Below are 23,094 nucleotides of genomic sequence, written 5' to 3' on the forward strand. Positions count from 1 at the left end.
ATCTCTTGCAGATACCTCAAGATAACACTGACGCAATTGTGAGCAAAGCTATTGAGCTGTGGCACAAACATTGCGGGACCCCTGCTCACTCAGTCTGAGACAGCGCTTCCCACACAGCATTTCAGAATTGGCGGGGGGGGAGGGACATCTTCTCCCTCCCCAATGTATCTAATTAAAATTATTTAAAGACTGGGGACATGCTAGTAGAAAATTACTGTGATTTGTTGCTTCCCCATCTGAAGAGTTTGAAGTGCATAAATATATGTAGACATGATGGTTTTAAATCAGTTGAATGTCTGTGATCCCTTACCTGTAGCGAAGTCCCTTTTACATCAGTTGGACTTGATTCCAAGTTTATTTCCAGAAGTGGTTCAGGGCGAAGCCAACTGGAAAATGGAAGGCACCGAAGTGAAGTACTTGATGGAATGTTAAGTTTTGCTCACTGAAATTAAATTTTGGCTCAGTCCTAAGCAAAATACACTTATTCTGTTTCATACTCTTCCCCCGCCCACTCCTGTTGGCACTAAATTGGCTTAAATCCAAGAACTCTGGTTTAACTGAGGTGTCCATCTGGTCAAGCTGTGTCTTTCCCGTCAAGCAACCTATTTTTGTATCAGGAAGGGCCTACGTTAGGGATAGGAAACTGGCAGCCCAGCCTCCAGGGGCTTTCTGTCCTCTAGAATAAAGCTCCTCTTCCCCACCGATGTTGGTATGAACCAACTCTGGCAAAGTTTCCCCCATCTCAGCTGTTCTATCCTGTGTTCGTAGCAAGACAAGACAAATGGGAGCGAACAGCCAAGGTGCATAAGGAGATAGAAAGTTTCATTGGCTGATCCTGGCTTCTCTTGTTATGTGGGTAGGGGGGAGGGGACTTCTCTCTGTCCACATTCTCTACACCTCTTTTATACACCTCTTTTTTCTAAACTAAAAAACCCCAGGCATTGTAACCTTTCTTCAAAGGGAAGTTGCCCCAGTCTGGTCATTTAGGTCACCCTTTTTCTGCACTTTTTCCAGCTCGACGTTATTCTCTGCTGCTTGGCCTGGGCTGGGAAAATCCCCTTCTTGAGAGATCCCTCTGGTGTTGACCTTGATGGCAGTCTGGCTTTGACAAATAACTTGTTTGTTCTGGCAGGCCTTTGGCTAGAATACTATGTGATGTCTCATCTAATTTGCCTGGTTCCCTTACTTTCTGAAATGCCTTTTTTGCTGCTCTTCCTTGCGTCTTTATTGCTTCTAAATCATTGCTGGCTGCCTTGGGAGTGTCTAGTGATGTGGAAAGGTGGGATTTAAATAATGATATGAGTCTGGCTGAAAAACATTCTGTCAACACCCCTTTTATTCTTCATCTTGCCTCCTGTGCCCACTCCATTTCCTTCTCAGACTTCACAAGTTGAGGTTTTCCATCTATGTCTGAAAAGGTCTTGTCCTGTGTGATCTTACCAAACCCAGCTCTGTCCTCTCTTTTATTCCACCTCTGTGAAACATGTGCAGGATCATCCTCACCTTTCCCATGCCTCTGGGTTGCATGAAATATTAAGTCTTATTTAGAGCAGACTCACTGAAATGACTGGGACTTAAGTTAGACTAACATTGGATACAACCGTCTGTCTGTGTTTGAAAAATTCGCTTCTCCATGCCATCCACCCGTCTCCTTGATCAAGCCCTGATCCACTCTCTTCTCCTGCACTTTGGTACCTGTCAGAACTTTACTACTTCCATATAGTATAATACTATGTTAAATACTCCGCAATCCTTCCTTCTTCCTTATGTTTTGTTGCGTAATCTATTCTATGGGAGTTGTGTGCTGAAGGTGGCGATGATACCTGTTTTAGACAATGCTAGCAGAATATTGTCCCCTCCAACATTTCAGCATCAGGAAGCAGATGATTTATTTATTTTAATTTGGGAAACTGTCAGAGAGTCTAGTTCTGGGGTGCACAGCTCTTTCCATCCAAAGTACTTAAATTACTGATTATTTTATGATTTAAGGTGGCATTGGGTATGTGGTCAGTGAATGCTTTTCTGGGAAAGAATCCGTATTTTGTTGTTTTTACTGTGTGGGACTTCATCGTCTTTCATCAGCAGTGCCAATAAGTGCATGAGAGCTCAGTGTCACAGGCATGAATCACTATTTCAAGCTAAGGTGCCAAACTATTAAAATAACAAAATCTTCCGTCCGTGGCATGCTGTTGCTACTTGCTGCGATGAGATAAACTAGCTACGCTGAACTTCTCACATGAAGAATAGCAATTTCAGATCAGTGTATTAACTGCTGATTTGACTTCTGGGCAATGCTGAAGGGTTCTATCAAACTCTGCCATTTAAATGTCAGTGGGAGCTCACTTCTAATTGCCCAGTTGTACATGCAAAGAATGAGGTTGCAAGGAGCATTTCCTTTTGTGCAGTATGTGTTATTAATTCTGTGGCATGTTCTTTAATCAATAACTGTTATGTGCTGAGGTGGTGAGAGAGACAGAAAGAGAGGTGCTGAAGGAGGTTTTTGGTGGCGAGTGCAAAATCAGTGTATAAAATGTAGTTTCGGTGTTTTTTAAATGGTGCCATGTACTGAAATCACAAGTGAGATATCCCAAGGATGGGACGGAATAAAAAAACTGCGATAGGAAGATGTTTGTAAAAAGGTTCAGCCTAGTCCTCCAAATTAGTGACAGATATTAACTCTTCTTCTCTCCTCTCCCCCATAAAAGACTGGATAGAGTTGTCATCGTGTAAGAACATAGATTTGGCACCACCTAAGAACACGAAGAGATTCTTCCATCCATTATACTGACAGAAAAGGGAAATACACTGCTTGCCAAAGGTGACCTATGGTCCTGAAGGTTCCATAAGCCTGCAATGAACGCACAGATCCTTTACTCTCTCTGGCTCTCTCTCCATTTGCTGGGTTGGGAACAACTGATCTCTTAGCATTGGCAAAATGAAGTGCCATCCCCATCTCCATCTGATTAAAGGATATAAATCTATGAGCTCTGCTGCATCAGAACAAGGGTCCAGCAACTGTTGCCATACAGCCTTTGAATAGGAAGATTCAAACTAGGGATATATGGATTATGTAAAATCCATTCTGTCTGTTTTGTGGATTGTCAGGTGCCTTTCATTCCATCACCCGACCATTGTTGGAATTGGTTTTTTTGTTTTATTTCTGAATTGGTGCAAATTTAGCCACGTTTTTTATTTTGTGTATGTTTCTACGAAGACATTTGTATAAAATTTGGGGAAGTCAGAAAGTCCACGGAATCCACCTGATGGGAAAAAACAGTCTGCTACAGAATCTGGGGGTCAGATTCATGAAAATCTGAATTTATTTGCAGATTTCTCTAGCATCCCTAATCTGAACAAGCAGTACTGCTCCCCTCCATGAACTGATCTAACCCCTCTTTCAAATCACTTAAGCTAGTGCCCACTGCTACATCTTGTGGCAGCAAATTCTATAATTTTGCATAGCGTGAAGTAGTACGTTCTTTTGTCTCTCCTAAATCTACGCTCAATCAATTTCACTGTGTTAAATTGTTCTAGTGTTAGAAGAGGAGAAAGTAGAGTTTTCCTCCATTCACCATGCATAATTGAAAAACCTTTATTGTGTACCCTGCTCAGTCACATTTTGCTTCAGCCAAGATGCTCTAACCCCTTGATAATTTTGGGTTGCCCCTTTCTGCATCTTTTGTAATTCTGGGATATCTTTTTTGAGATGGGGTTACCAAAACCTGTACATGGTATTCCAACCATGGCAGCAAAATCAATTTATATCAAGACTTTATGACATACAGGATGTTTTATTTTCAGTCACTTTCCCAATAATCTCTAGCATGGCTTTTGCCTATATTGACTGTGCGCTCCACCAAAACTTAAGATCCCTTTGCTAGTTAGTCACTGCTCCTTTGGATCCTGTCTATATAGCTGTAAAGCTAGGATTTCTTGCCTTGAGATGCATCGCCTTACACTTAAGTTGCCATTTTGAACTTAAGTTGCCATTTTGTATTTTCATTCTTTTTCTTCAAAGCAGGGGTAGGCAGCCTGGTGTCTTCCAGATATTTTGGACTACAACTCCCATAATCCCTGACCTTTAGACCATTAGCCATGCTGGCTGGAGCTGGTGGTAACTGTAGTGGGAAAGCATCTAGAGAGAACCAGGTTGCCTACCCCCGCTCCCAAGAAACAGATGTGTGCTTGTGCGCGCGCTCTCTCTCTCTCTCTTACACACACAGGTGTGCAGCTGAGCATGTGAAAAAAAAGAACAAACAGATGGTGGAAAGGCAATTAAAAATTGGTGAGCTGCCCAAAACATATAGGCAGGTGAATGAAGACTTGTAGCCCATCAGGAACTGATGTAATGGAACCATTGATAGTTGGGGATGATTACACTACAAACAATGGAAGCATTTGCTTGGGGTTATGTCATAGGAGTGGACAAGTGACAGCTGTGGTCTGGACTGGGAGTTTGTCTAAGAATATACCCATGCACACATCCAGAAAATAGCCCCCCACCCCGTCTCTGTCTCTCTTTCTCTGTCTCACACACACACACACACACACACACTATAGCTGAAGCTGTATCTTTAGCTTTATGCATAATCAGTTAGCAGTGTATGAATTGCTGCAGCGTAGAAAACTGCATTCTGGTACGAGGAGAAAACACGTCCAGATTCAATGGTATGTTTTCCAAGGAGCCCTGGCCCAGCAAATGATTTTTTATTCAGAAATGATGGTTTGATGGTAGATAAACATGTACTTCTACATCTTGAGGAGTGAAGCTGCTTTGACCCTCCCAACTCCTGTGTAGCCTCAACATGTGCAGAGTCAGCTCACCATTGTATTTCAACAGTCAAAAAGTCCCAAAGAAGTCATGTGGTGGTTCTGAGTTACACTTCCAGATTATCTGTCGTCATGGTTATGTTTACTATGCTTGATAGGAGGCAATTCTGCAGGATGCTGGGATGGTCCCTCAGAGCTTTTTGCCAGCATCCTTTTGCTTTCTAGATCAAGACATCACCTGCCTGCAGCCTGTCATTTGATTGCAGCACTGTCTGACTGATAGGAGACAGGAAAGAATAAGACCAGAACAATTTTTCTTTTAAAATGTTTTTTTTTTAAAGAAACTGCATACATCTGAGACAATTTAAATACCATGCAGTTTCAATATGTACAAAACCCTAGGATGTAGAGATTCTGTTTTAGTGTTTCCTCTAGGTATTTACATTTTGTTGATGTTTTTCCATACAGCCATAATCTGTTAAATTACAATACTGGAAGATCACGGGCTTGACTGTCACCACATTCACTCCTATACAAAGACAAAACTATGTACATACACTTGACTTGGAGAGTAACTGGAAAATGTACTGGTTCCGGAATAACTGAAATGCACAGATGAGCAGCCCACACCCACCCTGCCCTTGCTTTTCTGTTCACACAACAATGAAGCTGGATAAACAGGTTAGAGAAGGGAATAATTTGCAACCCTGTTTGCCCTTTTTAATCACTACCCTTTCACTGATATTGAGGGGGGTGGGGGGAGAAAGTATTTTGTCTGCACAATAAGGGAAACTGCAGGGGTGTGTGTGGGTGTGATAACCTTCAATTATATGTGAATAATAGAGGCATATTTGAGTAAATGCAAAAGTTCACTGCCCATACTGGAAAGGAGGGGTTTTCTCCTTCTGTCAAATAAACGAAAGGTCTCCTGCAAAAGCTGGTTGAAATTAATGGCAGCAGGGCAATTGTAAATCCATGCTTATGCCCATCACCGTAGATTTCAGTGGGAAATAGGTTGTGTTAAGCATTCAGAGTGCAATGCCCTCGCAGTTACCAGCAATCTGATCATTGTGCAGGAGGAATAGCATAGCATTTAGCTGACTGGTTGTGCTCTGCGAAGAACAAGCACCATGCAGCCTTGAAAAGTAAACCATTTTTGATGCAAGGGCTTTGCTAGGTGGTCATTTTACATTAGAAGAAAAATAAATTACGATGTATGTATTCCTTTTGGAAGCAGGGTCAGTGTTTTGCTCTAATCCAGTGATTTGCTTCTGTGTATGGTAGAGATGTGGAGCATTTGGAACAGTTGTTTTGCACCCCTGATCTGTGTGTAGAAAACGGGCAAATCCATCGCTCCTTTGTGCAAGAAAATCCACGCCGTCCTGTTGCATGGGTAAAGGAAGCCTATATGGGTTGGCAGAGTAGACCCACAGATCTACTTCCAAATGTACCAATGGGTACAATGGCAATATAGTGTGGACAGCCACTCCCAGCCACTTGGCATCTTGTAGGGCAAAAGTGGACATCTGCAATGAAGTACACCATTAGTAGTAGTTGTGAGTAGTGCCCATTTGCATGTGGATAGCTCTGGATTGAGCCCCATGTCTTGAAATGATATGAAAATTATATTGTGAAAACACTCCCAAATAGATGGATTCCAAAATCTAAAAGAGAACAAAAAATAGAGCTAAACCCTCAGCTCATAGCCCTTCCCACTTGGAAAGTAATCTTGGCAGAAAGAAGCCTGTCTTTTCCTCCAGCTAAGTGCATCGCTATCTCCAGTAAAGCAGAATAACTGGTGACACATTTAAAACATTCCTTCCCATTAAATAATCTTCTCTCATGATGATTTATCTGAAGTTCAGGGCAGGGAACTGCAGGTTTCCCTATATTAGCAATGATCACACTTAAGATGCAGTCAGCGGTTAATTACACACTTTCTTGTACAAGGTTTGTATTTCTCTGCAGCCTTCCCCAACTTGGTGCCTTAGAAATGTGTTGGACTACAAATCCCAGAACTGGCTGGCTGGGGGATTCTGGGAGCTGTAGTCCAACACATATCTAGGGCACCAGGTTGCTGCAATATTTGGCAATCTGCTATTGGTAGAAGGAAATGTTCCACCAGCACAATTTGTAGCTGTAGCCATCATTTACATTTTATTTGGGAGGCACACATGAGATAAATCAAGAGTTTTGGGTCCCTGGAACATGCAGGGGAAATGCCTCAAAAAAAAGATGCTTAGCTTTGTCCTTTGTTTCACTGAAGACAAAAGACCTAAACTCACCTGGATAAAAGGCTTTGGCATGCTACCCCACAACTGTTGACAAATACAGGATCCTGAAGATCTGAGCAGAACTAGCTATTTTAACACCATAGAGTGTGAGTAGATCGGCATTGCCAACTGGACAAAAGAACAAGAGTTTCAATCTATCCTGCCCTCCTCCCTCCTGCAGTAAGTGCAGCGTGCCTAGCTATGTCTCCACCCACTTGATGGACTAACCAGTAGAGGAGACAATCCCATTATTTTTACCAGATGTTTTCAGAGTCTGTGCCCCTTAATGTAGAAACAAAGCACACTAGGCTTGCTTGGACCCAATACCTAATATTTCATCTCACCTTCCTGCTCTTGTGCTCAGGATAAACACACACATCACTAGAAGAGGCCATTTTATTTTACTCTGGGTGAGGAACAGAGAGGTTATTCTTAACCTAGGCAGTCTCTATCTGACAGAGTTTGATAATCTTTGAATAGTGAGAATTTTCATGAGGAGGGAATACAAGTTCACAGTTGTTCTGCTATAAAGGAAAAGTGATGCTTTCCTGTACAAACTTTCCAAAGCAAATGAATAGCCATTATCACTTTGTGGGTTAGATCCAAACTTAGTCATACTTAGAGTAGACCTACTGAAATGAATGTGACTGAAGTTACTCATGTAGGCAGAAATCTTGTACAATAGGTCTTCCCCATTCTCTCCTCCTCCCTACAACCCCAACGTGCCCCCTAACTCTGCTCTGGAGGTTCCCCCAAACTTCCAGTGCAGATGTGGGAGTATGTGAGGGACTAATAGAGGAGGGGAAATTGGTTCTGCCAGCAGTCTCCTGGTGGCAGAATCACACCATTGGCACAACCCTCTATTCCCATTAATTTCAATGCTTCTGTTCTAAATATGACTAAGTTTGGATCCAACCCAATGTTCTTACACCCATACGAGAAGCTTAAAAACTGAAATCACCACTCTATAACTGTTTGCTTGGGATGGGCATAGCGAACTGCTCAACTGCTGAAAGAGGATGACGTTTCTGGCCAAGAAGGAAAATCAAATACACTTAATTTGAATCAAGTAACCATACTGATGCTAATAGGCCTACCAAAGTGCTTTGACAGACTGGTTCCAATGCTTTCCAATGTGCAAGGGTTATCCTGTTACCTTAAAAACAAAATGAAAAAACCATCCCACCTCTAGCGTTTTGCCAAATGCTTTGGTTCTCAGGATCAATGTGAGCCTTTCATAACAGCATATTTTGCTATTTACACCAGGTAGTGTTCTACATAACAGAAATCCCTGCTTTTAAAAAAACTCCAAACACATACCTTGCATACAGAGGAAAAATCGGCCCTACAATTATCTTGAGCTCTCTGCCTTGCACTGTACAAAATCGGTGGCATCTGTATAAAGTTGGCATGCCATACCAGCAGAGCTGCTATGCCATCCAACTTCTATGCAGGTGCAAATGAAAACATGAAGTACCAAGCAAGGCAGAAGGCAGCTTGACTTGTTCTGTTTGCAAAAGGTAAGCTTGTTACTGAATATCCCTGTATCTGTAATCATTTCAAAAATTGCTTTTTGCAGCAAAGGAGTCAATCAAATGAACAAGATGGATGATGAGGAATCCTCTTTGTGTTTCCCTCACAAAAACCAAAGGAGACAGCCAGCCGAAAGATCCTTCATGGATGATTCTTGGAAAGTGTCAAAGATAGGTAGATCCTCAGAGTGGGTCCCCCTCATCTTTCTAAGGTGCTCTCAAACAGAAAGAAGTGTTTGGTAGAAGTGTTGAGCCAGAAGGATGGTAGACCTCGTTTGAGCTTTTGCCCAGCATGTTTATGCCCAAGTCAACACCAAGGGCCTCAGCTTTCTTTTGAGTCAGACAAGAGATGCTTGAAGGGATTAGCAGGTGACTGAAGAAAGACAGTATGCATGAATGGCTGGTCTTGGATGAGTATCGGGGAATCCACACAGAAGAGTTTTAAATATAAGTGCCAACTCTTGGCATGATTCTTGTCACGGGTGGTTTCAGTTGCTGAATGTTGTGCCAACAGGTCTTACGATGTAGTTCTACTCAGTGTAGGAAAACATTGTTTTCCTTCATGTTTTTATTTATTTTTAAAAGGCAGTTCAGAAGATTTACATTGCACGTAACAGAGAAGTGAATGACACCAGCACTTATGGTTCTTTTCAGTTACGTTTTGAAGATAGTGGAGTACTCAGTTTCTATGGTCTGTGAAACCTAAAAAGAAAAGGAGAGGGAAAAGGGGTGGCGGGGGTGGGGGGAGTAAATTTGATTAGTGTCGACAAAAATAGACTTTTCACATATAATCAGAGAAAGAGATTATGGGTTTTTGCGGAATTCACTAGGTGGTTGCTAAATCATTCCTAATGGAAAACGTGTGTGCGGGGGTGGGTAGGGTATGGGTATTAGATGACTTTCTACCAAGGTACTAGGGACCATAATTGCATTGCTCCAGGGCATCCTTTTGGGTAATGGTGGAAAACAGAAAAGTGGGTGGTGATATTGGAGCCCCTCCCCCACGTCACTATTCCCTTTCATGTTTGGTTTCTAAGGAAATGGTGTGAAGCACTGAACGGACTCAAGACCAAATCCAAAACCAAACGGTCAGGGCTGGTCAGGGCTACGTATGAGGTTTATGCTGCCAGTGCTTATATTGGAAATCAGCACTACTTGTCATTCTTATTCTAATCCCATCTTACCTTGTTAAATGCCTGCTTAATTCATGAACTTCCATTTCAGTGCTTTTAAATTCATTGAGCTCCTTGCGAATTGCTGCCTGCAAATGACAAAGAAACGTGCAAATTATGCTGCTGAAAAGAAAGGCAAAAGCATTCACTCTTCTAAATTATCAGTTGAAAAGGCCCAAGTGATGCTGGTAGTGAGATAGTGGAATGTGATCAGCCATTCACTCAGAGTAACAATGCCTTCCAGGTAAGCAGTTTGCTAGAGCCACCATTCAAGAAACCTTGTGATACAATCTACCAGATTTGAAAAATGTGGTGTACTTATCTGCAAGTGTATTGTGCACCTGGATTCCATGTATGTTTACTTATAAGTAAGTCCCACAATTCAACTGGATTCCCCACCCCCCACAAGTATGCATGCATAGGACTGTTGTCTTTGTATTAAAAGGGAAAATCAGATGAAAGAAAGCATATATTGCAATGAGGCATGTCACCTTGAAGATGACTGCCTTGTAAACAATGTAGAGATATGGCTTGTTGTGGTTCTGTTTGTAAATGACCTCAAATGAGAACAAATATGTATTCTCATTTGGAACACACCCAGAACAAGAAAAATGAACAGATGGAAGAGGCAACTTTTAAACAGTGCTTGAAAAGCTGCCAGAAAACACCTGGGGAGAACACTAAAGCATCTTATTATAAATGCCCTATAGCCTTCCTTCATTAATTCAACAGGGCTTATAATGGGGAGAAATCACAGAGCCTGATATGTCTAAACTCATCCACATCTAGTTCACTCTGTTCGTTGGCATGATTCATACAACCGTTATCAACATTTGGGAATTGTTGTAGGTTGCAGTGAACCTTCTTTTAATGCATTTAACCCCAAACAAGGTTGTCCTGTACTGGCTAAGCTAGTGTGACATGTTGCTTTCCCTGATGTTTCTCTGTCTGACTTTTATCCATTTTACTTGGCAGAACCAATGACTAAAGACCATTTTCCTTCTGGTTTACTGGCTTTGTTGTTGATGTTGTGCTATCTGGACAATTTCTCTGTGAATCTTGGATAATATTAAGAACAAGTTGGACATAAGAAAATACGGTCCTCTATAATGTTTGCAGGAAAGCAATACACAAAGGCACCTTTGTGACTTGGAAAGATAGCCACAGTAATAAAACTTGGAGACAGCCATCTTGGCACTGCATAGCCCTCTCTTGTGTGCATATTTGGGCAACTGTTTTGGAAGAAGATCCTAGGGTTGGAAGGAACTTTGAAAGGTCATCTTGTCCAACCCCCTGCTGATGCAAGAAACCCACTGCTACAACATCCCTGATAGGTGGCCATCCAGCCTCTGCTTAAAAACCTCTAATGAAGTAGAGTTCATCACCTTCTGTTCCACTGTTGAACACCTCATACCATCAGGAAATTCCTCCTAATGTTTAGTTGGAATCCCCTTTTCTTGTAATACAAACTAGTTGGTTTGACTTCTATCCTCCAGAGTAACATAATCTCATACACTTTGCACTGTCTTTCAAGCTTGGTTCTGTTTTATTTATTTTGGATATGGCAGCCTGGAAAGAAGCAAAATATTTTTGCAGCCATTCCAAGGTTTGCCTCCAAGTCAGCTGATTTGCTGCTTAAGGAACTATGAAAGGGAACACACAGGCTATTGACTCCCACAAGGTTTGAAAAGTTATTACCCCCGCATGTCCCAGATCTAAAATTTAACAAGCAGCATCAGCCAGCAAAGATGAGGTCAGACAAAACACAGTTTCTTGTGTCACTGCATAAGATTAACTCAAATGCAGAAAACAAAACATCTTCCATAAATCATCTCGGTAATGGCTGATGAAATCAGAATGTGCTGGTTGGGGGTGAATTTTGGAAGGAAGAGTCATTTATGTGGGAATTCAAAACTGTTTAATGTCCTTTATGTTTTTGTTTTTTTACTAGAAAAAACAGAGAGGGAAAGTGCTGTACCACAAGACATCAAAAAGGAAAAAACCAAAAGCACCTCTGAGTATGGACTGTAACAATAACTTATTATGCAGATCTCTAAAATACTTGTGGACATACAATAAATATGTATGTTTATTATGCAGATCTCTAAAATGCTCAACACGTTTCACGACTGCTCCTCTTCCTCAGGAGCAACTGATCTCTTAGTCGAGCCTGCTTCCATTTCTGTTGGAATTCGTCTGTCCCATCAGCTGTCAGCAGGCGCGCCTAAGAGATCAGTTGCTCCTGAGGAAGAGGCCTAGTCTTGAAATGCGATGAGCATTTTAGAGATCTGCATGATAAACATTTTTATAGTCCACAAGTATTTTAGAGATCAGCATAATAAATAAATTATTGTTACAGTCCGTACTCAGAGATGCTTCTGCATTTTTCCTTTTTGATTTTTTTTTTTTTACTGGAAGTGGTAGCTGATGAGAAACAATCAAAATATTAGCCAAAAGATGTGATCTCTTAAGGAATGTTTATGACCCCTGCTGTGTCTCATCCAGTCTTGTTGATATTCTTTTTTTTTTTTTTAACTTTGTCACAGAATGTGTCACTCTTGAGCTTTCTATCTAGAAAAGCAGGGGTGCCATCTTTTGTTTCTGGTAGGGCTTCTATGCTTATAACAGCTGCATGAATTTCTGTTTGCATCTGCACTGGTTATCTATTGCCCTCTGGACACAATCCAAGCTGCTATTTTTGATCTGTTAAATGGCTTGTGCTCTAGAAGACCAAAACCTACGCATATGTAAATATTGAACATACCATTGCCATGTCTCAGCATGTAATGATTATATATGATTATATATGATTATGTATGATTGCAAGATTATATCTTATGTTCTTATGACATAAGAACATAAGAAGAGACATGCTGGATCAGACCAAGGGTCCATCTAGTCAGTCCAGCATTCTGTTCACACAGTGGCCAACCAGCTGTCGACCAGGAACCCACAAGCAGGACATGAATTGCAACAGCATCCTCAGCATGTATTTTATGCTGAATAATAAAATAAAGAAGATGGCTTGTGCCCTTTCTACCTAATCCTTCCCTCTGTTCTATTACTATTGCCTGTAGTCTGTCAAAAGCACTTTTCTGTTGTGGCCACCATACATCAGATATAACAGACATGGCACAGAGAGAGTTGTGTCACATTGCCTGCTTCCCTACTTTTTATGCTTACACATACCACAGTTCAAGCCTGGGAAATGTCAAGAAGTGATCTAAGTTGCTGTTTCCTCTTAAAATTACTCTAGTATTTAGTGGCTGGGAATAGAAAACAGGACATTTTTACTTGTATATTCTTGTCAGTATTTTAGCATTTTTAGAAGTATTTTTAAAATACTTGCTGCTAACTCCAGAACTAAGGTATATACATTTCTAAATAAAATGAATAGATGCCTCAAATTTATCTACATTTCTTAGGTGCCTACACATTTGTGCATGATGTGGTTGGGGTATCTCTCTAGAAAGAGAAGTGGAACAGTGGCATGAATGTGGCCCTGTCTTGAAGATATGCACAGGGTGAGTAGATTTGCTAACGAGCTGATGAGTTCTTCTGGCATTTCTTAAGTTGTTCCTAGGCCAGGGGTGGGTAGACTTCAGGCTTGCAGGATCTACTTTGTTTTTTTTACTAGAATCCACCAACCAGAGCCTGCAAGTCCAAAGACATACTCTTAGAATTTAAAAAGTGTCAATCTTAGGAATTTGTAAAAAAATGCTGATCCTAGAAATTTGTACCAGGAATGAATGGCGCTCACAGTCTTTCCACACAAAAACCCACTCCTGGTTACCCAAAGCTTTCTTCATTTAAGTTGTATACATTAGAAATGGGGAGTCATTTTGTTGCTGCTATTGCTAAGTAACTGGAAGTCAGAAATACTTGCTGATCTGCTGCAAATCACCTAAAAAGCCAGTGCTCAACCGCAAGACTGAAAGAGTCTTGAAACACCTCTGACTTACTTTGTCAGCCGCTGTGAGCCGCGTCCATGGTTTATCTGCCCGTCTGTCATAGTCCTGAGCATCTGCCACTTCCACGTAATCGCTAAAGCGGATGAGAATTTTCCTTTCACGCAGCTCTTCCACTGTAGGCCTTTGACTTAGCTATAGGAGCAGAGAGCAAAAATGTACCAAGATGTCGTTCCTCCCCAAAGCTATGTATTTTATTTGTTTGTTTGTTTATTACATTTGTAATCCATCCAATTACTAATGTTGCCGATTTTTTTACACGAACAACACCAACAACATAAGGTAAAAAGAATGCTGCTTTATTTTCCACTTTTAGGTAGGGATGTACGAAAGTCACTTACCTTTTCGCAGGGGTGATTCGCGGTGGGGGGGAGGCGCTCCGCACCTCCCCCCAAAATCCTAATCTGGCCGGCTCCGCTCTGCGGCAACTCTGCAGAGCCACCAGCCAGGTGCATTTGCAGGCGTCTGGAGCCTGCAGATGCAAATGGCGGCGGCTACGGCGGCCGCCATTTGTGTTCATGTTTTTGGCCATAATAGGCTATGTAAATATTTATGTAGCCTATCACGGCAAAAAAACAAGAATGCAAATGGCGGCTACGGTGGCTGCCATTTGCATTTTCTTTTTTTGCCGTGATAGGCTATGTAAATACTTACATAGCCTATCACGGCCTCCGTAGTGACGCAAATGGTGTCCCTGCGTTAGCTGTGATAGGCTATGTATTTATGTAGCCTATCACGGCCTAAATGGGGAAGCGAATGGCAGCCGCAGACACAATTCTCAAAGCAGCGTGAACGACACCAGGTAAGTGCTCCGTTTCACATGCCTTTCGTGGGGTGGTGGGGAGGGGGGCTCCATTCCGCCACGGATTTCGGGGGGCCGAATGCATTGGCATTCGGCTTCACTGAAATCTGTGGCAGAATTCTCTGACATCCCTACTTTTAGGTGTCCAAAAGCTGGAAGATGAACCATGGTTTCTGCCATCTTAATACTAGATGGGAAGCTTATATCATGTGATGTGTGGCCACCAATAGACATTCCCTAAATTCAAAGGCTGCCCAGGGCATCACAGAACAAAATGTGTAGTGGCTTTTTTTAATTTCACATTTGCCACTGATTTGCCACTGATTTGATCCATCAAATGGTGTGGGAGTTCCTTAAGGGCACGTTGTTGTAGTGCCTTCTTGGTGATGGCATCACAGATGTGCAATGCCCTCCTTAGAGAGCCCCCCAAAGAAACATATGTGCTCAATTTTTTAAATGCAGAGAAAATGTACCTGCTCTGCAAGACTTTTGGAGCACTTGGAGGCAATTACTGCTGCCTTTCTTCCTTGCTGTTTGAGTCTGTACGCTCTTTTTCTGTATTTTGTGCATTTCCCTAAGTGCCATTGGCAGAGAAGGCTATTCACAAATATTAAAATAAATGCATAGCACACTGCCACATGACTCTAAACAGTTGGCTCAGAGCTCGAGCTGCTACCAGTCTATACCATCAGTATCAGATGTACTGATACTGATGGTATATCACTGTGTGTGATACCATCAGTACCACACACAGTGAATGGGCTATCCAGTGAAATGAGACTGCATGGTAGCAGTGAATTGGTGAAAAGATGCAATATATATCTGAGCAAGAAATGTGCAAATATGGACAGAACCATCTCACACTGGTGCCAAATTCCTCAGTTTACTTTGAAGCAATTGGAACATATATCTCAACTCATTAAATATTGTAGCTCACCAATTACTTATGTTCCATTTCTGACCTGGGTTGGGCAAGAGAATGTATGTAAGCAAAATTATATGTGGTCTAGTCAGAGGTACAGCATCACCCCCAAATATTGTAAACTGATATGAGCAACTATAGGAGCATCATGTGTTTTTAGAAGTCTACACAAAACCATCCAGCAAACAAAACTTGGATCCAGCAAACTAACAAGAAATGTGTGGGCAGGATGTGTGTAAATATTGCATTCTTGTAGCACATCAGATCAAATGGTCTCCAGCTGACCAAAGCTGGACATGGTTGCTATCATGCTTTTATGGGTAGGTGTTAAAAGCATCCTAGGAGAACACAATATATACTGAATCAGTTTTGCCGGGGAGAATTCAGAGGTGTCATTCAAAGAGAATTTGGGGGACAATGGCACACACAAAAGCAAAGCCCAACAGACATATTTGCTCATTCTGAAACATAACAATATCCTTAGTGGGCGTGAGATTTGTTCTTAAAAGAAAGCCTTGATTAGGTTTGCTTATTTAGTTTTTCCATTTTTTCCTTGCAGCCCCATCCTATGCCTGTTTACTCAGAAATAAGAGGCCCTCTGATTAAGTTCAAAGGGATGAATTCTTAAGGAAGAGTGCATAGGACTTAGGTTCATGTTACATCAAACTATTCAGATCCGCTGTTGGTGGCCAAAATATTATTTGTCATGCAACAATCTTCATTGTTCCAAAACAATTCTTTCTAAAGCAATGTTGTCCAAAAAAGTAGGCCAAGTGTGCTGAGAAAGGCACTCACAAATCTGAAACAGTCTGACTGAAGTCCATATAAGTTATAGTTGGCTATATGCATTTACCCAAGAGCAAAAAAATGGCTGCAAAATATTTATTTCCCTTAAATGAAGAGAACAGTCAGCACTGCATTTGTCAGGACCTACCATAATTCTAATTTTAATTCTAATTCTAAGGGATGCCACCACCCTGGATTTGGAGTCTTGGGTTTTAAGGCTCTGTTGAGCCTACTCGTTTTCTCTTACAACTGCCAAGACCGGCTTTACAGAAAACTAGTACGATAATCCAGCATAATGCAGTGCAATAAACGATTAAAAAAACACACACATATCTTTGAAAATATGCAGATAAACATTTGAGCTATGTTTGTTGTATTTAAATAAATAAAATATAAATTATTGGAGTTGCATATGTAACAGATTGGTCCTCAGGCATTTGCCATGTTGTGGAGCATAATACGCACAGCAGGAAAGAATGCCCAGAAAGTTTGAGGAGAATTAATCTGCATATTTTAAGCTTTACATTTTTTGGTTTATGAAGGCATAAAGGTGAATGTATAATGTGAGAAAGTGCTGTATTATACTGTGCCATGGTTTGGAGGGGGTTAGTATATGGAGTTAACATGGGTGTGCTCATCCTGACCGAGGTGGACATTCAACCCAAAACTTGTTAGAGAAAGGGGACATTTGGCTGCTAGTTCTTGCTCAAGGGTGTTTTGAATCGAGAAAGCAGGCCGATTGCAATAATGGCATGGATGAGGGCCAATAAACTGAAGTTGAATTCCAATAAGACAGAGAGAGCCTATGGGTTGGCAGTTCCCAGGTCCAGAAATTGGGGTGTTTGCCTATTCTGGATGGGGTTGCACTCCCTCCGAAGGAGCAGGTCCGTAGTCTGGGGGTGCTCCTGATCGATCTTTGTTACTGGAGGCCCAGGTGGCCTCAGTGGGCTGCAGCAGCTATTACCAACTTCGGTTGGTACGCCAACTACGCCCGTTGCTAGTGTGAAGGTAGGCGTTTGGTTCAGGCAAGGTGCCTGATGGGACTGAGAGAATGTGTATGTGTCTGACCATGACAAGGTAATTGTAAGTTGCTCATTATAAGCAGGAAATTCCTATCCACCAAAGTAGCTCATCCCTAAAGATAAGAATGCAGCTGTGCTGATACGATTGTTACTGAGCTAAATTCGCTCTTGAGCATGCATAGTGTGTTTTCTTTGTTCTCCAACTAAGTCTGTATAAATGCCTCCTTTTTTTGTATTTGGAGAGACTCAGTTTTGACTGGCTCTCACACAGTTGTGATGTGCTTTAATAAATTCCTGACTGTTCAGCCTAACCTGCCTTGGATATTTCCTTAACACTAGGTAGGGATAGCCAAGCCACGGTAATCCATGCACTGGTAACCTCATGATTAGACTACTGCAACATGTTCTATATGGGGCTGCACTTGTGCGCGGTTCAGAAGCTGCAGCCAGTGCAGGATGCATTAGCTAGAGTGCTCACTGGGGCACCTAGCTATGCTCACATAACACCTGTGTTAAAAGACCTGCACTGGCTGCCTAGCTACCAACACACATACAAGGTTATGTCATTGTCATACAAAGCCCAAAACAACTTGGGGCCAGGATTCCTAGCAGACTGCCTTCCCATATACATACCCAGGTAACCTTTAAGATCATCAGAGGAGGCCTTGTGTGTCATTCCAAAACTAATGGAATGTCGCCACGGAGTACCTCAATGGCGGGCCTTCTCTGTAGTGGCACCCACCCTCTGGAAAACTCTCCCTCATGCTGTTCAGGAGGCAGAAAATGTGGCAGTTTTTAAACGTCTTCTGAAAATGTGCTTGTTCATCCAGGCTTTCCCTGGGCTGTAGTTAAACTAATCATGCCGCTCCATTTTACTGCTCCTTGAATTTTTTAAATTGTAGTTGGAAGAATTTTTAATTGTAGTTGGAAATGTTTTTAATGTTGTGTTTTTCATATTGTATTTTCAATGTGGTTTTAATATTTATTGTGAACCACTGAGGGAACTTATTATATTCAGCAGTGTATCACAAATAAAGAAATAGAAACGAGGAGATTGCTCTAGCTTCCCTTGAGAGCTTGGATTTATTGTTTGCTTTCTGGAGGAAAGAGACTGCAGGTCCTGCTTGACCAGAAGCCGCTTTGCTTGTTGAGGAGTGGAGAGAGCTGATCTGAAGAAGCCAGATCCCATTCGACAGATCAGGATTTGGAGTGGCTGCTACAGAGTGGGTGGCTGGTGGCCCGTGAACCAATGCTGAGAGTGACTATCTTTTGTAACCAGCTACTAGACTTTAGTTGGGGATATTTGTGGGCAATCCATCCATTGACATCTGAGGAACTTTGCTAAGCCAATCAGTTGTGCTTGGTTTCTCTGTGAAGGGCTTATTGATGGTGGTGGTGGTGGTGCCCTTCTATAACAATCTGCTGGATTGGGTTAGTTTTGTCTAATGTGGTTTGTTAATTGATTTGTCCTTGGCCAGATGTGTGAGTAGGGCTAACTGCCTTGTTTGCAAGTCGTGTGACTCAGGTTACACATATAGGGTAGTATCCACTGGTGGCACAGCGGTAGTGCTAATGACATTGTGCTGGCGTAAACTTACGCTAGTGCAATAAGAACCTAAGAAGAGCCCTGCTAGATCAGACCAAGGGTCCATCCAGTCCAGCATTCCATTCACACAGTGGCCAACCAGCTGTCGACCAGGAACCCACTAGGAGGTGGTTGGTGCTTGCTAGTGCAAAGGAAAAGGAGAAATTTGCTGCTGAATTTCAGTAGTAGGGTATAAATGCAATCTATTTGGAGCTATAGCTTGCAAATGTCACCCTCTAGACCAGAAGTGCAGAATGTCTTTCAGTCCGAGGGCCAATTCCCAATTCAGAGATGCTCTCAGAAGCTGCATTCCAGAGGTGGGTGGGACCAAAGGCAAAAGGGGTGTGGCCAACATACCAGCATTTTGTAGCTTAAAGCTCTTCGTGCCAGTAACTAAGCCTTAGGAGAGGCGTTTCAGTCTTTTAGACTGCGGGGGAGGGCGGAATTGGACAAAGCATGGAAACCACCAAACGATTGGTATTTGGGGAAAGGGTGCGGGGCCAGGGAAAGAGGGCCTGGCCTTCTGGGGAACCTTGGAGAGCTGGACTGGGACTCCTGGAGGGCCAGATCCAGCCCCTGGGCCTGAGGCTCTGCATCCTTGCTACAGTTCTCATTCTCAGGAATAGTGTATCAAGGTTTGTGAGCATCTTGCCTGGAAACTCTACTTGCATGGGCCTCTGGCTATACCCAGAGTACCTAACCCTATCAATGGCCCTGCAAAGGCTGACAGACGTATCTATCTTTCTTGCTGTATCTACTAACTGATTTTGTATTTCATCATTCCATAATTCATTAGAGACATATTGCAGTAAAACATCAGTTGCTCCCTGCTAAGCTATTTGCCCTGCTGGGAAAAGCATTTAGTGTGTTAGACTCTTAGTCAAAGCCCATTATCTTTTTAAGGAGATAACAAAAGAGGTGGTTTCAACAGCAGCTTTTCTTGCATTTCATTTTTCTATTTAAAGAAGAAACAACCAGACAATCTACAACAGTTATGTTTGTATAAAAATTCTCCAACATTAATTCTTCTCTGTAGTTCTCTCATTTCCCCTGTTCCATTGTTCCTTCCATTGTTTAACTTTTCTTCATCTCACACTTCTTTTGCATACAATTCTCCTCTCAGCAATTCCAAATCTTCCAAATCCTGGCCTATTCCCTTTCCTACATAATTCTGCCCCTTTTCATCTTCTTCTCTTAAACTTTATCATTTCTCCTCAATGGGTTTTGTTTGTTTGTTTTGGTTCGTTTACACATCCTTCTTAATCCCAAGCCCCTCTTCTCCCCTCTATTCCTTTATTCTCCTCTCTTCTGCTCAGCTCTGTTCTCCCCATTTCTTGTCCCCTTTGTCGAGTTGTTGGCCTTTTCTAGTTTATTTTCCTCTTTTTATTCACCCTTTCCTCCTGTTTCTCCGAGAGCCTTCCCTGGAATGAGGACTTAATTTCAGCCAGGCCTTCACAATGAACAATTCCAGATGTCCTTGTAATACTAGTGCTCAGCTACTGGGGTATAGGAATACAAAACAGTGGTTGTGAGCCTGTTCAGCCTGCCTCTCCATCACCTCTGGGAAATCACAACCCACAGCCACTTATTACATAGGAAGAGCACTCAAGTAGGAAAGTATTATTTCTAGCAGGGCTTGAGTACTACTCAATTATGGACTGCCTGGAAGGAAAGCATGGAGCTGTGGGCAGATCAGAATGTCATAGTTACAACATACAAATAACCAAAGATGGCTGTGCTGGTTCTTGAGGGGAAAAACAATCTAAAATCCAAAGTTGGGCAATACCTTTATGAGGGCCAACTAAAACTCCATAAACATGTGTGAGCTTTCAAGTTCCCCAGAATTATTCATCGGGCTAGGCAGTACAAAAAGGAGGAGATAGAAGAAGAAACAAACATCCCAAAATTTGGCCAGATGTTGTTGCTATGAGGTCTGCACTTTAGATAGACCAAGGCCAGATCTACACCTTGTCTCAGGTCAACATGATCCCATCATGGTGGTGGTATAGCCCTCTTGCACATTTATGCCTCATAGCACACACAATGACATCTGTTGCAGATTTTGGATAATACGGAATAAAAAACAGGAAATAATGCTGGAAAAGCAGTATATGGAATATGTGATGTTCCCCAACAGTTATCAATGCACTTCAATACTGGGTGTTGGTTTTGTTTGTTTGTTTTGTGTCTGTTTTGCTTAGGATCCTGTTATGTCCTGTGTCAGAGGATATATGGCCAAGTCGGGGCACTTGAGGGGGTCTCAATTAGTGTGGTTACAGGTCAAGGGAGATATGGTGTGGGAGGAGGGCTAGCCAGGTTAGGGGAACACGGCCCAGACAGTTAATGGCTGTGCCATGTTTCGGCCCTCTCCCCAACCGCAGGCATGGTAGTTGCCCTATCAGCCTGCCCTCAGGTCTCCGGATGCTGCTTTTAAATGCCAGATGAGTTCAAAGTAAGACCTCCCTCATCTATGGCTTAATAGCAGATAAGGCGGCTGATCTGGCATGTATAACTGAGACCTGGGTGAGTGAGCAGGGAGGAGTTAGTTTCTCCCAGCTTTGCCCATCGGGGTACTTGGTTCAGCATCAGGAAAGACCTGAGAGCTGGGGAGAGGGGGTTGCTGTGGTCTATAGGAATTCCATCTCCCTCTGCAGCCTCCCTGTCTATGTGACTGCTGGTCTGGAGTGTTTGCACCTTATGTTGGGCCAGCAGGACAGATTGGGGACTCTGTTGGTGTACCACCCACCTCGCTGCTCAACAGACTCCCTATCTGAGCTGACGGAGGTGGTCTCTGGTGCACTGTTGCGACCCCCAGACTGTTGGTTCTGGGGGATGTCAACATTCGTGCTGAGGGCACTTTGTCTGGGGCGGCTCACGATTTCATGGCCTCCATAACGACCATGGGACTGTCCCAACATGTCATCAGCCTGATGCATGTAGCAGGGCATACTCTAGCCTTGGTTTTCTCAATTGGACATGGAGATGGTGGTCTGAAGGTGGAGGACTTTGCATCTGTCCCCTTGTCGTGGTCAGATCATTACCTGCCGAGGTTTAGACTTACAGCTGTTCTTCCCCTCTGCAAGGGTGGAGGACCTATTAAGATGGTCCGCCCCCGGAGGCTAATGGATCCGGATGGTTTCCAGAGAACTCTGTGGAGGTTTCTGGCTGATATGGCGTGCTCTCCTGTCAAAACCCTGGTTAATCTGTGGAATGCAGAAATGACCTGGGCAGTTGACATGATTGCTTCTGAGCACCCTCTCTTGAGTAGAGCTCGAACTGCTCCATGGTATACCCCAGAGCCGAGAGCAATGAAACAAAATAGGAGGCGGCTTGAGTACAGATGGAGAAGAACTCCTAGTGGATGCAATCGAATGCTGGTATGTGCCTATGGTAAAGTATATTCAGGGGCAGTGAGAGTGGCAAAAAACAATAATCTTGCTGCCTCTATTGAATCTTCTATCTGCTGCCCAGCAGAGCTTTTCAGAGTTGTCTGGGGGCTATTACATGCCGGCCTTAAGGACACTGTAGATCCCCCTCTGAGGCCCACTGTAATGCATTTGCGAGGCACTTCCAGGATAAGATCTCTTGCATCCGCCGGGACTTAGACTCCAGTGTTATAGCAGGTGAATCTGGTGAGGTATCAGGAGCAGAGGCTTGTCCTGTTCTTATGGATGAGTTTCAGCTGGTACAGGTTGAGGATGTTGACAAGGTGCTTGGACAGGTTCGTGCAACCACTTCCGTACTGGAACCTTGCCCCTCTTAGCTGATAAAAACTGGCAGGGAAGGAACAGCTGTCTGGGCCAGGGAGGTGATTAATGCCTCCTTGCGAGAGGGAGTGGTCCCAGGCTGCCTCAAAGAGGCGATAGTGAGACCACTCCTAAAGAAACCCTCCCTGGACCCAGAAAATCCTAGTAATTTTAGGCCAGTGGCATATGTTACTTTCCTGGGCAAGGGTCTTGAGTGGGTGGTTGCCAACCAGCTCCAGACACTCTCGGATGAGATTGATAATCTAGCTCCATTTCAGTCGGGGTTCAGGCCAGGTTTTGGCACGAAAACAGCCTTGGTTGCCCTGTATGATGACCTATATTGGGAGAGATAGAGGGAGTGTGACCTTGTTGATTCTCCTTGATCTCTCGTTGGCTTTCGATACCATCGACCATGGTATCTTTCTGGGACAATGGTCTGAGCTGGGAGTGGGAGGCACTGCATTGCAGCGGTTTTGCCCCTACGTGGATGGTTGGCTCCAGAAGGTGGTGCTTGGG

The 23,094-nt window shown here is 42.9% G+C and overlaps 2 protein-coding genes across 11 annotated transcripts in view; one reads left to right on the plus strand and one right to left on the minus strand.

The window, feature by feature from the left end:
• TBC1D7 (TBC1 domain family member 7) overlaps positions 1–19,281 on the plus strand; it is a 34,692-nt gene extending 15,411 nt beyond the window's left edge. For 4 of the 10 annotated variants that reach the window (XM_084850307.1, XM_084850311.1, XM_084850309.1 and 1 more), the window contains one exon: positions 12–19,281. In XM_084850307.1, the coding sequence (XP_084706433.1) occupies positions 12–98 (87 nt within the window). In that variant the 3' untranslated portion in view covers positions 99–19,281. The remainder of the gene's footprint in view (positions 1–11) is intronic. The other 6 variants (XR_014790231.1, XR_014790229.1, XR_014790227.1 and 3 more) reach the window with 6 other exon arrangements.
• PHACTR1 (phosphatase and actin regulator 1) overlaps positions 4,693–23,094 on the minus strand; it is a 396,386-nt gene continuing 377,984 nt past the window's right edge. The window contains exons 12-15 of the mRNA XM_084850304.1: positions 13,710–13,850; positions 9,760–9,836; positions 8,364–9,277; positions 4,693–5,046 (exon numbers count right to left, since the gene is read on the minus strand). Of these exons, the coding sequence (XP_084706430.1) occupies positions 9,262–9,277; positions 9,760–9,836; positions 13,710–13,850 (234 nt within the window). The 3' untranslated portion in view covers positions 4,693–5,046; positions 8,364–9,261. The remainder of the gene's footprint in view (positions 5,047–8,363; positions 9,278–9,759; positions 9,837–13,709; positions 13,851–23,094) is intronic.

This window comes from Heloderma suspectum, chromosome 4 (assembly GCF_057233095.1).
Source record: "Heloderma suspectum isolate Gila_16-S chromosome 4, 16-S_ref, whole genome shotgun sequence".
NCBI classification, from domain to species: Eukaryota; Metazoa; Chordata; class Lepidosauria; order Squamata; family Helodermatidae; genus Heloderma; species Heloderma suspectum.